The 15909-nt window shown below is 33.9% G+C and overlaps 1 protein-coding gene across 1 annotated transcript; it reads left to right on the top strand.

The window, feature by feature from the left end:
• The first annotated feature begins 1050 nt into the window (after window positions 1-1050).
• LOC104228917 (mitochondrial import inner membrane translocase subunit TIM44-2) lies at window positions 1051-13193 on the top strand. Its single transcript, XM_009781469.2, has 14 exons — window positions 1051-1251; window positions 1377-1498; window positions 3813-3896; window positions 4033-4108; window positions 5249-5293; window positions 5386-5823; window positions 5918-5986; window positions 6215-6279; window positions 6367-6435; window positions 6517-6589; window positions 10666-10770; window positions 11638-11709; window positions 11903-11965; window positions 12695-13193. Exons 1-14 carry the CDS (start codon window positions 1174-1176, stop codon window positions 12824-12826), a joined length of 1491 nt encoding a protein of 496 aa, XP_009779771.1. The 5' UTR covers window positions 1051-1173; the 3' UTR covers window positions 12827-13193.
• The last annotated feature ends 2716 nt before the right edge of the window (window positions 13194-15909 follow it).

Below are 15909 nucleotides of genomic sequence, written 5' to 3'. Positions count from 1 at the left end.
TGAATACAACCAGTGAAATATACTCAATAAAGTAGTAATACTATGTATTAGGAATAAATAAAATATTGTGAATCCACAAATAAACTTGAATACATTGAACACAACTGTTAGATACAACAAAATACAAACACTAGGTTTATTATGAAATATGCAGGCAGTATGTTACTATTTCAGGTTGTATCGGGCATAAATTTATGATGTATTCATATACAGAAAATCGAACAAAAACACTAGGTTTATTATGAACCTCGAACAATGTTAGGAAAAAAAACTCGAACAATATCAGAAAAAAAAGAGGAACCGAAACTCGGAAGAATGCTCTGTTTTTTTTTTTTTTTTTGATATTTAGTGTCTGATAAATCTTCTCATTAATTGGATTGATAATGTTGTGGGTTATAATTGATTTAGGTGAGTTATATTAGGAGTGTATCCCATTAAATTAGCAGCTTTCTGTTATTAAACTACTAGAGAGACCTATTATGACGTTGTATTCATGAATATATGGTATGAATACACGTGAATACGTGGCTGACAACTGGACTGCCCTATTTTTTAACCGATTTTTGCTACTGTATTCATGACAGTAGCTCGAATACATTACCATAACAACTAAAAGGTAGCCACGGAAAGTAATTATGTATATGATAGCAAGTAAATAGCCACTAAACAATAGTCATATCTGAAATTACTCTAATTTATCCATTGAAATGCGATTTGTTAAAATTTTCTCATGAAATTATACTCCCTGACCCTCAACTAATACACTAGTTTTATTCTTTTAAAAAAAAGCAGTAATATTTTTACTAAAAATAGTTTAACATTAAACAATTATCTTATTATCAATAAAAAGTTTTATAGCCATTCAAATATTATGATATATTGATATATGTAATACTAGAAATTTTGAATAATTTTTATTTCTTTCTTAAATTGCATGTTAGGTCCAACAATGACAGGTAAATTAAAATGGAGGAGTATATAATTATTTTTTTCAAAAAAAATATAATAAATCGTGGTTTCTTTTTGGTGCTTATCGTGCGGCCCAAACCCCTATTCTCCTATTAGGGCAGGAAAAGAAGACAGAGCTTACTACAGACCTTCGTTGGTTAAGACGCAAGAAGAAGAAAAGTTGTATTTTTTGTTCAAAAAAAAAAAAAGGGCAAAGGGCTCCAAATGACCAGCAGAAAGCTTGTGCGGGACTTGTTTATCTCTAAACAGCCTATTTTCTGCCGAATATTAGCACCACAACAGGTATTTGTTGGGGGGGGGGGGGTTGTTGTTTGCTGTCTTGATTGTGAAGCTATTGAATTTGTGTTTAATGGGTCTTGTTTCCTTTTTTAAAAAAGTTTCTTATTTTTAAGTTTGTGTTTGTAAAGGTGGTTTATGGTAGAGTTGCAACAAATTTGAGGTTGGTTGGAGCAGATAGGCATTATCCGGGCATTCGTAATTTTGGTGTATTCAATGAGTTCTCCAAGAAGGTTAAAGGAGAAGTTGATAGGTATTTGCTATTTGCTATCTCGTATTGCATTTTATTTCAATGCTGTAGCTATTACTTAGTTATCTTTTTTTTAAGTTGAAAGATTGTAGCTTTACCAATTTTTTCTTGGATAATTGTAGTAAAGAAGAAAAAAGGGATTTTGTGCAAGCTGGGAAATTTTAATACTGAGAATTAAGAGCTCATTTTTTAAAAGGACAGTAGAGTCTGGGTTAGCTTACACATGGTCGACTAATTCTACCGAGTACCTGCTACCTCCCATTATGGTAGGTATCGGGTAACTCTGCTTTAGGCAGATTGGAAGAAATCACCTAGTTGTTTCTGCCTTCGTTGAGATTCAACCTGTTCACTTTCCACTTCTTTGACCGCTAGGCCACATCCTTGGGTGCAAATTAGAAGTTCCTTTTTGTAATGATCAATGTTGGGCTTGCTATATCTAGCTCAAAGTCATGGTTGGAGGAGTTGCTATTAGGATATTTCTTGTATAAATCAGACATCATTTCATTAATTCGCTAAGGTGCGCCACAAATATAAAAAAAATTGGGGTATGTAGGTTCTTTGATCTCCCTTAAAGCATACCCATCTATCTACACAAAGGAATTCTCCACGCCTAAGTATATATGGATAAAAACGAGATATTTATATGTATTAAGTTTGCTTGGATTCATCCTCCAGTTCCTTTGGTTCCAAATGTTCCAGAAAAAGCATAACGGACGCTTGGGTGCAAGCCTCTTTGCTCCCCAATTCTCCATCTTTCCATAGTCTCCAACACTATCTTTGGGGTTCCCGCTGCCCAATCAACGTTACATTGAGAGAACTTAAATGCCAAATACTATGAAGCTACTCTATTGTGTTACAGCAAGTTAACAACATATGCTCGGAGCCCTTGGCACATAATTCTCCAACTTAAAGAAATCTTTTTCTTCTTTATGAGATTATCTTTGTAAGTGTTGCATTCCCAGTGACACACCCATGTAAAATTTGCAACTTTCTTCGGTGCTTTAGTATTAAAATCTCTTTCTACCCTGGCTTCTCATCTCCTCAATTAGGTAGACATAAGGAATAAGAGTTTTATGAAAATATACATGCAGACCCTCTTTATATCATCCTAGCCTTCCCACATTCCTCCTCAGTGTAACTGTAAAACATCTTTTTGGACACTTCCACTTCCTAGGATACTCAATCTGAATAGCTCTTCACAAGCTAAACTTCCAGTAATTTCCTTGATTGATTTCTATGATCATGTCAGCTGCAAGCCCACAAGTGCATCCTATCGTTAGCAATAGCTAACACCAATGGACATAGATTGCATCTTAATGCCACATATTCAACCAAACCTAGCCATTTCCAATGGCGAAGCCAGTGAATCTCGTGAAGTCGTCTTTTTTCTTCATAATCCCTGTTTGCATGTGTACTCAGTAAAGGGCTAGTTGCTTCATATGAAAGTCATCCTTTCATTTTTTTGATAAGATGCAAACTATCTGAATTAGGTTTACTATCAGGTTCCTGTGCCTTGTCTCTCCCACAAATCCTCATTTCCTCCATCATTTCATCCATGATAATAGGTCTTGCAAGCGCTTTCCTTTCATCAGAACTAATAGTTCAAAAGGGAACTTTATTCAGCTGTGGTTTCAAATCTCCTTCTCAATGTACAAATGCTTGCATTTATAGGATTATTCCTTCTCTAATGTCTCTCTCCTATGAAACTTTGAAGCCATCAATCGTAATCCTTTCAATGTAATTTTATGTCCCACAAGCATCGACTATTCTATAGAACAATATAGTATTGTTATCTCCTTTTGTCATATTTTACTCCATTTCACTTTTTTGCCATTAATGATCTTCCTAGCCTTAATCCTCTCTTCAAATTTCATTCATTTCATTTCGTTCCAGGAGTTGCAATTGTTGGACAAATTTTGCTATGCTCGTGCCACTTTATTCATATGGAACACTTTGATGGCAAATTTTTACTCTAAATTTGTTAATGAGTAGTAGTTGATTCTCCTGAACATATTTGGTGCACTGTTTTAAACTTTTGCTGCACTAAACTCTTTAGAAGATCTGTCGAAATGCAGTATGAGTAACCTGATTCTGAGCATTTCTTTTTTCTTTTCTTTCTTTCCCTTTTTTGGGGTGGGTGGTATGGGACTATGGGGACATGTTGGTATCTTTAGAAGTGAGAAGGTAGAGAATGCACTTATTTCTCAATGTTATGACTAGTAAAAGTTTAACTGTTTGTGTCACCCTCTCTATCTATTTGCGCTAATGCTTTATTGGGGGTGTCATTGGGCTTATTCCTCAATGCTTATGGCTGCAGAAATCAAGAATTCCAACAGTCAGTCAAGGTACTGAAGGAGAAAGCAGAGGAGTTGAAAGAGGTGAAGGAAGATCTTAAAACAAGGTGTCTTTTAGATTTCCTGTAAATATATTTTATAGTAGTTTTAGCCTTTTCCTTAAGGGGCTGAGACATACTGTTGTATGTCAAGGCTGGCAGAACTTCCAATGGGGACCCTGAAATGGTGAACTGGCGAATGCAGAACGAAGCAGACAACTGAGCAGCTTTACAAGCATGTGGATGGTGTTTGGACGGAGGCTGAAGCTACGGCAAAAAAGGTAATAGTGCAACCTCCATCAGTCTCTCTGGTGCTGGTCTAATATTTGATTGCTGAATCATGAATGAGATTATTCAAAATGAATGCTTCCAAGCATGTGTTTTTCTTCAAGACTGTTTTAGCATCTGTTCATGGCTGTGCAAAGCTTCTTCTAGGTATTTGGATGGTATCCCAAGTTAACTCTTGTTAATCCGTTGCCCTTTTTTCTGATAAAATATTAAATTTTTTGTTAAGGGGGATCCAATGAATGCAATAAGTAAAAAAGCACCTCCGCCTCCCTTTAAAAATGAAGGGAGCTAATGAAGTCCAGTCATTACATCTTTTACAAACTTTTAATTGCACCAACAAGTTAGATTAACTAGTCATTTTGCTTTCAATGTATAATGGCGTGCATACACTTTGCGAACATTCTTGATTTCTTTCTCCTTCATTTTGTCCATATAATACATGCTAGTACAGTTCCCCATATCTTGCGATTGAGCTTCCCTTTTTTTCTCCCTGTCAGCAGCTATAGACTGCTTTTAGAGATTTGTGCATGGCCTCTCTGTTACAAATAATTTGAAAAACATGCCCCCACAGCGCCTTTGCAGCCTTCCAGGGAATAAATAGGTGATTCACAATTCCCGCTTCTGTTTTTACACATGTATCATCTCTTACGCATGCTGGATCCTCTTGTATATTGGGGTTTTTCCCTTTTATTTAGTAAAAAGCAAGTTGAAAAGCATGTCAACTCCTTCGCAGCCTTCCAGTGAATAAATAGGCGAGTCGTGACTCACAATTCCAACATCTGTTTCACAGATGTATCATCTCTTACACATGCTGGATCCTTTTGTACAGGGGTTTTGCCCCGTTTATTTTGCAATATTATTATTTGCAATAAAGTCTTCTACATAGGTTATCGTGTGTCAAGCACCAGGCATTGCTATGCAGCAAAACATGAGACTTCTATATTAGGTTATCATGTGAAGCTTTTTCCTGTCACTATTCCATCTAATTGTATCTTCCTCTTGTGTGGTAGCTGAGATCTTTTCCAAGAACTCGAACGAAGATATTGATCTTTCAATCTCCGAATCATGAAAGTTCCTTCAAAACTATTAAGTTCTAGTCACTGTTTTTTGAGTTCATGTAATTTATCTTGTAGGTTTTTTCCAATGTGGAGGAAAAAATTTCTGCTACTAAAGAGGAGGTTGGTTAATTTTCACCTAGCTCTTCTTAGCACATTTCCCAATTATGGTCAACTCTTTAAAGAGATGATAGTTAACCCTGATTTGTATTTAGGTCAAAGAAAGTTTTGGGATGGGGAAGCAAGAAGCTCCAGGATCAAGTGGTCATTCACATACTTCTAGTTCAAATACCCATGAGAGTAGTGAGTCTGCATCAGCAAAAAATCAACAGGAACAGCAGCAATCTGGTTCCAGTGATGGTGCAGAATCAGTTTATAGCAAGGTTAAGTCTGCTGCTTCATCCTTATCATCAAAAGTGTCACCAGCCTTCCAGAAAATTAAAGAAGCAAAGCCTATTGACTTAGCCAAGAAGGGATATGGCATCATATTGGATGAGTTGAAAGGTACTCCAGGTAAGAGAAAGCGCCTCGAATATTCTGCTCCCACGCAAGAAACTTCAGCAAACTTTGAGAGAAGCACAAGGACTGATGTTGCTGTCTTACCATCAAAGCAATCGAAATGGAATAAGAAATGGGAGGCATTCAAGGATAAAGTAATTTTCTTACTTATTAGTCCCTGTTGAAATGCAGGTGAACTTGTCTTTTGCCTTTTGTAATCCTTTTTCCATGAGTTTTTATTATTCTCAGATGCAAGGTCACCCTCTTTTTAAGCGCTTCACTGGCATGAGTGAACCTGTTGTAACAAGAAGCCAGGAGGTACTTTTCAGATTCTCAGTAGAATTTTATCTTTTCTGCTCGTAATAATTTTCATTTATTTTTTTCCCTCTGTTATATTTGATCCAATGAGGATATACATGGCTTGATCTGGAATGTGTTTATAGGTGAATATTCTTTAGCATAAAACTTTTAGCTAAGAGCAGAAGTAGTAAATCTGGATTTAATTTAATATGAAGTTATGTAAAATATTTATGTGCCGAATGACAGATTGCAGAAGATATTCGTGAGAGATGGGAAACAAGTGATCATCCCATTGTTCACAAAATCCAAGAGTATGGCTACACATTCAAATTTTAATGCTGTGTTCTGGGTAGAGTTCAATTTAAGATCAGCTTATAATTTCCATGTTAATGTTACAGTTTAAATCAAACTGTGGGGGGAGAATCATCAGCTGCAATGTCATTTAAAGAGATTCGCCGCAGAGATCCGTATGATTACAACTTTCTTTTGCTTGATTTTCCATTATCATTTTTGGCTTGTTTAAGAAATTTGAAATATGTTTTGTGAAGGTCGTTCTCTTTACCTGAATTTGTTGCTGAGGTTCAAGAAGTGATTCGACCAGTTCTTGAAGCTTTCTTCAAAGTAAGTATGCACAAGTTCATTAAATAAAGCTTATAGACACATCTACACTATATTTTGTGTGGGGTGAAAATGGGAGAGGCAGAACGAAGGGTATGGGTTAGTCATTTGTTTGGTCCACAACTAAGAGTGAATGGTGCAACCTCTCCACGTCTAGCTTTAAACCCCTCTGAAGTTGGACACAGTGGAGAAAGTATATGTCTTGACAATATAACCTATGGGTGTTAGGGGGCCAGGCCGGTCCGGTCTGGGCTAGAGGAATATGAGACCGGCCGGTCTTGGCAACGGTCCGGCTATCGGTTTTAAATTACCGGTCTTAGCCGGTGAAAAAGTGAACCGGAACGGTACCTGGCCTAATTGGCCGGTCCGGTCTTTTTTTTTTTTTTTTGATTTTGTATAACAATCGTAATTTATATTAAGATAAAGTAAAAATGTAAAACATTAAAAACTAACTCATAAAGAGAATGTTTGAATAAAAACTTCAAAGGCTTTAAAGTACTATATTTGAATATTTCATTAAGAATTTAAGATAATACAATGAACATGAAAAAAAATTAACTTATAGTTTGCAAGTTCTTTTTTTAATTTAAATTTGCAAATTAAAGTTTACATTTAACAACAACTAAACTAAAGAAAAAAGGGTAAATTCAAATTTGATTTATTAAATATAGTCTTCAAACTTCAAAGATTTTGCATTGCCCTAGTAAGTTCTTCATAGTCAATATGAACTTCTTGGCCATCTTCTGGAGTGTTGAATTCAGATGGGTTACCATTTGTTAATATATTTCCAAGTTCCTCGTCTTTTGGTTTTTCAACATCTTCACGTCTTTGATTTCTTCGCTTCGATCTAATCCAATCTCTGAAACATACTAGAACTTCCAAAGAATTGCTTCCCAATGAGTTACGGGTGTCTTCTAGCTGTTGTCTTACTTGACTAAATGCGCTCTCTGATGCAACGATTGAAATTGACACATTTACATGTCCTGAGCCATTGCCGAAAGAACAAGAAATTGTTTTCATTTTCATGCCACAATGCCAACAATGAAAATTCCTTTGTGCAAGTCTCCGTTTGCTTTTGCAAGTATAATTGAAGTTCATCAATGTTCCTGCTACTGGTTTGAGTGGAAGGAAATGTACACCAAAAATTAAAACCATCAAGGTTTTCGTCTTCATCCATAATAGCAGATGTTGAAGTAGAAGTAGTACAATGAAAAGTGGGATCAACATTTCCTACATCATTAGCAACATTGTCAATTAAATTTGCATAACAATTATATAATTGTTGTAAATAATCATTTAGCTTGTTCATACAAGAATATATATCTGGGGTTTTAGTCAGTCCAATCTCCATATAAGTATATAAAACATTGATTAATTAGCGACAATTAGATATCTTAATAGAAGGATTTAAAACAAAACCAATTTAGTAAACCGGAGGAATTGGAATGAAATATTTTTGAATTTTGCTTGCATTTTTTCAACAGCATCCTTGTATTTTTCTTCTTGAAATCAGAGAGTAGAAGAGAAATTTCAGCTATATGTACTAAAACTATAGTAACAGTAGGGTAGTAAGCTCCAGAAAACTCAACTGTAGCTATATAAAATTTATGTAAAAATTTAACATCATTATTTGCCTCCCAAGTATGAATTGTTAACATACATGTTGGATCAGTACAATGCGCATTAGCAACTTCAGTTATAAGCAATTTATATTTGTAGCAACATCTTAAAAATAAGTATGTATAATTTCACCTAGTAACAATTTCATGTGACATGAATCTGGGGTTAAGGTTATGTTCGATACACTTAGCCTTAAATTCCCTAATTCTAGATTGTCTATTATTTTCTTGAATAACACCAACTGCTCTTCTAACATGAGTAATCTCAGTAGAAAATAAATCAAGACCACTTTTAACAATTAAATTATAAACATGACATGCACACCTAACATGAAAGATATCATCAAGTGGTGGTTGCAAATGCAGTTTTAATAGTGAAATAACGACATCAATGTTAGAAGCATTATCAAAAGACATACACTATACTTTTTTTATTGAGATTGTAAAATGCAACAACTTTGCAAATAGTACTCCCTCCGTTCCAATTTATGTGAACCTATTTCCTTTTTGGTCCGTTCCAAAAAGTATGACCCCTTTCTAAATTTAGAAATAATTTAGCTTAAACTTACAATTCTACCCTTAATGATAAGCTTTTATAATCACACAAATACTCTGGGCCCCTTTTTAACTTCTTTAAGACTACAAATTCCAAAAGTCTTTATTTTTTCTTAAACTCCGTGCCCAACCAAATAGGTTCACATAAATTGGAACAGAGGGAGTAGTACTTATCGAAACAACAATATGATTCTTATCTTAATCATATTTAAAAGTGATAATTCGTTTTTGTATACAAAAAATATCATCTATCTTCCATCTAAAAAAAAATAATTCTATCTCAAAATATCATCTATCCAATGACATGTAATTGTCAAATAATCATTTCCATTAACAGCATGGCCAATATCAAAAGTTAGAGAAACTCTACAAGGAAGGTGGTCAAACAAATAACGTATGTATGTCTGATATTGTCCATGAAGCCTAAAGATATCAGATCTACAAGTACTTCTAGGGATACCTTTAAATAAATGATTATAAATCCTTTGAACATACATAACAAAATATGATGAAGCAAAAAAAAAAAAGTTGACAACCCAATGCAATCATTTTTGCTAACTCCTCACGGTCCTTCATTTTATCATATTTCACAAGTCCTCCAGTATTAAGGTTTAGAGTTCCTTGATTTTCATCTAAATTAGAGCCTCACTCTATAAGATGAGTAATTCTCATATGTCTACTAAGTAGTTCCCCCTAAATTTCCTCCAGTCTTATGTTTATAATCTTCTTTACAAATTTTGCATCTAACTCTATTAGAGTTATCTATTTCCTCAAAATATTTCCACACTTTACTTCTCTTTTTCCGGTGACCAGTAGTCGGGGCCACTGGTGGTCTACTACTAGTGCCCAGACTACCACTCCTGCTACCAACTCCAAAACTGCTAGGTGTAGGTGGTGTCACATATTCAATTTCTAATTCATTATCTTATATACCGTAATCTTCCTGTAATTATTGATAATCTATATTATTATCAGGTGATGTTTCAGAAACATGTATAAAGTCATTTATATTACTACCAGAAGTTGAAGTAGCACCTCTTTTTCTATTTCCCCGATTACCCGATTAGCAACCTTATTACAAACTCGTTTTGCAGCATTAAACATATCATGAAAATTTAACTACTATTAAAAATTAATATGCAAAAAGTTGCATATGCAAATAAAATATTAAATAAGAGAAAGAGTTGGAATGAGTGCACCGAATTCCACAATAATATGAACACTTCATGATTTTTGAAGTCTTGAAATTGAATTTCGCAACTCCGACGTTACCACGAATAAACTTCAAATAATACGACAAATATAATTCCAAAAAAATGAGAGCCAAATAGGTGATAGCAATTTAGTTGAAGAATGAGAGAATGACTGGGGTCTATTTATAGTTTTTCAAAGGGTTAAATTAGTAAATAATAAGAGTGTTATTTTAAAAAAAAAAAGGGTTATTCTTGCAATTAAGGCCGTTGGTTGACGGTCAAAATTGGAGCTGACCGTTGTCAACAGTCAAATGTCATTAAAAATAAAAAATAAACAAGCCGTTTGAACCGGTCTGGGCCGATCCGGTCCACCGGTTCAAATTTGACAAGATATTACCGGAACCGGTATCCAAAACACCACCGGCACAGGCCTGTTCAGCCGTAATCCCACCCCTGCCCGGCCCGTTTACCACCGGTCCGGTCCGGAACGGGCCATCCCGGCCCGTTGGATAGATTTAATATAACCTCAAGGGACGGATAAATACTTTAGGAGTAAATCAATAGATCCATCTTTTTTGCGTTACCCTCCCTTTTCCTTCCTTGAACCAAGCACAATATTGTCTTTTACTAGTTGAATCTTCTCTTGTTGATATACTTGGTATTTTACGTTTTTCATCTTCTTTCAACGATATCTTGCTTTCTGGCTCATTAGGGAGATACAGAGGCGTTGAAGAAATATTGCAGCAAAGAGGTAATTGAGCGGTGTAAAGCAGAGCATCAAGCTTTTGATAGCCAGGGTATGATTTTTGATAACAAGGTAAGAAAAATTCAAGTTATTGTATTAGCCTCCATTTTGGATATTTTGCAAGTACACTTGGGGGGGGGGGGGTAACAATAAATGAAGTGTGCTCCTCTGCTCAAACTTTCTGTGTTACAAATCCATTCTCATAGATTTCTATGAGCATGTCAGACAAGGACAAAAAGCTAGTAAATTTAATAGAACTAGAATTCTTTGGGAATTTAAAAATATTTGAGACACTTTTCTTACTGCTGTAGATGATTTACGCTGATGATCCATGCACTTATCCTTGACTAGAATTATCTCACTTCTGTCTTGAAACCTGTTCAACAAATCTAGAACTTTGTAGGGTGCCATTTTTTTGTTTTTTTATATGCTCTATTTTTGTTTATTTGGAGGTTATAGCCCGTCATTAGTTACAGTTTTGCTCACTCTGCATACTGCTGTTTACTGTTTCTTATTGATCTTGATCTAAGTATTGGATACTGCATTTCTGCAATAGTCCAGTGGCCTTGATTTGAAGTCATCCCAGATTTCCACTTTTCGCCGTTGGAAAGATGCTAAAACGGGAAATTCTGCATGAAACTTGTGACCTCTCATTTTGCATCCCATGGTATACTATATTAAGGGGCCGTTGAATAGCTTGAGTTCAGTACTAATTGGTTTCTCTAGTGTCAAGCTTCCCTTTTCCTCTCCTGTGGTTTCTCCCCGTGCTACTGGGAATCTCATAACCTACTGAAAATGAGCTTCCGTGCTTCCCCCTTCCCAAAAGAAAAGGGTGGTGTTGGACAAATGCAACTTTTATATTTCTGTGCTTCTATCACACATAAATGTCTAAACTATACTACTATATGATTAACCTCTCTTTCTCTCTTATTCATGCAGATTTTGCATATTTCGGATGTTGAAGTACGGGAGACAAAAATGATGGGAGACAGTCCCATAATCATTTTGGCGGTAAGTATCTCTCCTTATTCTTTTTTGATGTACAGTCACATAATCATGTTGGCGGCAAGCATCTTTCCTCATTTTTTTGATGTCTGGACCAATGCACCTCTTGAAAGGGTTTTGTACCTAACAATGACTTTAAGCATATAGTGTATGTGAATGATGGAGAAACCCTGATAGTAATCTTGGTTAATTTTCGCAGTTCCAAACGCAACAGGTCTACTGCATACGTGATAAACTTGGTTCAATTAAAGAAGGGGGAAAGGTAAGTTTTATCCCCTTTTTTAGATTGTTATTCTCATGTCCTACATTGACTATTCAGTTATTTGACCCTGCTGGTCAATTTGGTATTTCGTATCGAATTGCATCATGAACAAACGTCTTGATGTCAAATTTGCCTTCTTCAATCCCTGTGGTCAAATTGTCATTTTTCTATGTTAACTAGTGTGATCTTCATACGTAAAAGCACGTTACTACATGTGAACTAAAGATGTTAACAAGTTAAAAAAGGGCAGCCCGTTGCACAAATGCAGGATCCGGGGAAAGGCTGAACTAAAGATGTTAACAAGTTAAAAAAGGGCAGCCCGTTGCACAAATGCAGGATCCGGGGAAAGGCCGCACCCCAAGGGGTGTGATGTAGATAACCTACCCTAATGCAAGCATTAGTGGCTTCTTCTACTGCTCAAACCTGTGACCTATAGGTCACGCCGACACACTTTACCGCTGTTAACAAGCAGCGATCAAGAATTTCTGAATTTGATGACTTTAAAAGCTTATTCATTAGACAAGATTCATTTGTTGAAACATCTTTGTTTTTCTATGGTAAATTATCTGTACAAGTCCACCTTTGCATATAGATCAATTTAATTTTAACATTTTTTTCTGATACACCTGAATCTGCTATAGATCAATCTGTAGTAACTCATCATCAAAGCTATGGCTTCAGAATCTGATTTTTAACCCTGGTATGGCTAAAATTTCTTGCTGTGTTTAGGATACAATACACACTGTATACTACGCTTGGGCTATGCAACTAGTAGAAGCAGAAGAGCTCGGAGAAGGAGCTTTCCACCCTATTTGGAGGCTTAGAGAGATGCAACAATTTGGTGTTGCAGCTCTTATCTAATCAACTTTTTGGTTGATCCATGGGAGTGTATAATGTTGCTTCCCGCGCTTTCTTCATGTTCTGGCACCGACTCGTGCAGAAAAGTTTTTGCAATAAGCTTTTGCCTTTTCCACAGTTGGACCGGAATCATGATGTATTCAAATTAATTAGTTAGGAGTTATTTTCACCATTCTTGTGAATGTACTTGAGCAGCCCCTTCACATTGCATGAAGTTCAAGTTTGAACACTGAATAAATAGAATATTCATGTTAGTTATGTATTCATTGTATCCAGGAAGTTAAGCTAGCATTTGACCATAGATTCCCAAATTTGTTTTGAAAAATTTGATTTGGGTGAAGTTTGGTTTGAAGATGAAAATTTATTTGGACGTATGGTTTCAAAACATATTTTACCTTTTTCTTGTTGAAAAAACAAGAAACATGACTTATACCCACAAGTTTTAAAAACTATCACAAATACCCAACAATACCTTTATTAATAACATTCATTATATTATCGCAAATTATAGTCCTAAACAAAAATAGATGGTACAAATTATCATTTTTATAGTGAATTACACAATATGTATAGTTCACAATATGTATGGGATTTGGGTTCTGTGAATTTGCCAAAAAGTAGATAAAATTTATGGTCAAATATGTATTTGCCAAGAAAAATACAAATATATTTTGGCAAGATTTATGGCCAAACGGGCCCTAAGATTAGTGCGAAGAGGGCAAATTACACTGATATATTCCAACTTTGTTTTAAATTACTACTATGACCTTGTAGTTTGTGATATGCATGAATCCAGAAAATATAGAAAAAAATCTGTGTGACCTTCCTTTCCTAAGGTTTGGTGATACTTGTGAAATCTCTTATTAATGGATTGAAAGTAAATTAAGAATAAAGAGAAATGATCATTTATTTTAATTGGAGTTCAAGAGGTACTTGTTAAAATTTGAGGTCGTAGAATTCAATTGGAAGGTGAAAGTCTAATCCTAATATTTTGAGGAAAGATAAAGTGCGTTTATTCCTTGTTAAATTGGGTGAAAACTATTTACATTTCCCAAGTTTGCTTTAAAAATTAAACTCTCCTTTCTCTCGCAATCACAATAGCCATACAGTCGAATAATTGAGTTAGACGGGGATAACAGTCGGCTCGCTCGATTCGCAGATTGGTCCGACTCGTAATGCACTTCTGACCCCGGAGGAACTACATCGTTAGGATTAGAAAATTGTTGTGATTCTTCCTGAATAGCTTGGATTCTCCCGTCGAGAGTCACTTTGAAATTATTACCCAAACTCTTCCGATTGAATATGATAAAGCCTATAAAACATAGAGCTACTATCATTTCTTCATCCTTCAACTTTGAATAATTGTCATTTTGCTCCTCATATCAAAGGTGACTTCTTAAAATGCCTATTTTAACCTCTACAATTTTTATCACTTATTTTAATTCTTATATATAATGATATTTTCTTATTTTAATTTATGTTATTGACTTACCTATAGATAAATTTTAAAAATATTTTGGAAACCAAAAAAATAAGAAGTAGTAGTCAAGCATAATGAGTTAATGATGTTCATTAGTGAAATAAATGAGAAAAATAAAAATTACAATAAATAATTTACTCGTAATAGCAATCAAAACTCAATCAATTTATAAAATTGAGAATAAAAGAGAGTGAACATTTTATAATATACAATGCATGTAATCAAAATATAATGGACGAAAAATAGAGGTAAATGTTATAATAAATTTGCAAAAATTATTATTTACACTTTACATGAACTTTAATTATATTTCTTTTTAAAAATCTAGTAATAATAATTAGAACTCTAAAATTTATATACACATAGAGAATAATAAAAATAGTGGAACTTAAAATTACACACACCGACATACATTATTTGCATTTTAATATACATAATATTAAAATAATAATAATAAAGTAGCAATATATTTTGTAATAAATTTATAATATGATTATTTTATTTATATTGTTAGTGAGATTAGATTAAATATATAGTAAGATATTTTTTTTTTAAAAAATATGAATAAATACCTGCATCAAAAAATATTTAAATAATATAAAAAAATATTACATATATGGGGAGTTGAAAATGTCAAGGGTAAAATAAACATTGTGTAGGATGAAAGAATGAAAATGACAATTGTTCAAAGTTAAAGGATGAGTTTGATTCTTAGGGGTCGTTTGATAGTGTGCATAAGAATAATGCTGAATAGGGTGTATTAGTAATGCTGGTATTAGTTTTGCTTGCATTAGTTATACTGGTATTAGTTATGCTGACATATTTCTTATCAATTGTTTGGTTTGATGTATTAAAGCATTGCACAATTACTAAAAGAATTATTTGTTTACAAAAATACCCTCAAAACTAGTCCACACTCTAATTTTTTAAAAGAAATATATGTTGAGAAATATTTTTATATGAAAAAGTTTTTAAGAAAAATATTTTATTTGTCTACCTATATCGTAAAATAAAATTAAATATTTATTTATAAAAAAGGAAATATGCTAAGTATTTATTTATTTGCTAGGGATATAATTTTATTTCTCACTATTTGGATTATTTTGAACTTGCATTAATATGCTAACTAGCATATTTTAATCAAGCATAAATTTTGAAGAACAATTTTGTCTTTAACTAAGCGAATGCATGCATTAAAACTCATTGCATTGCTAATACTATTGGGGTCGTTTGGTAGGATGCATTGGATAAACTAATGCATGCATTAACTTTGTGTATTAATAATACATTGTTTGGTAGACATTTTGAACTTATACATTAGTTATGCAAGCATTAGTTATACATCCTATTTGGTATTATCCTATGCATAACTAATGCATAGAAAATAATGGTATTAGCAATGCAATGGGTTTTAATGCATGCATTAGCTTAGTTAAAGACAAAATTGTCCTTCAAAATTTATGCTTGATTAAAATATACTAGTTAGTATATTAATGCAAGTTCAAAATAATCCAAATAGCGAAAAATAAAATTATATCCCTAGTAAATAAATAAATACTTAACATATTTCTTTTTTTATAAATAAATATTTAATTTTATTTTACAA

This window comes from Nicotiana sylvestris, chromosome 1 (assembly GCF_000393655.2).
Source record: "Nicotiana sylvestris chromosome 1, ASM39365v2, whole genome shotgun sequence".
Taxonomy (NCBI): Eukaryota; Viridiplantae; Streptophyta; class Magnoliopsida; order Solanales; family Solanaceae; genus Nicotiana; species Nicotiana sylvestris.
This window is presented reverse-complemented; position numbering and strand designations above follow the sequence as displayed.

Coding starts and splice junctions, on each gene's coding strand:
- LOC104228917 (XM_009781469.2), top strand. CDS start 1,174: ATGACCAGCAGAAAGCTTGTGCGGGACTTGTTTATCTCTAAACAGCCT. Junction 3,897..4,032: donor AAGGAAGATCTTAAAACAAG/GTGTCTTTTAGA, acceptor TGGCGAATGCAG/AACGAAGCAGACAACTGAGC. Junction 6,436..6,516: donor GAGATTCGCCGCAGAGATCC/GTATGATTACAA, acceptor TGTTTTGTGAAG/GTCGTTCTCTTTACCTGAAT.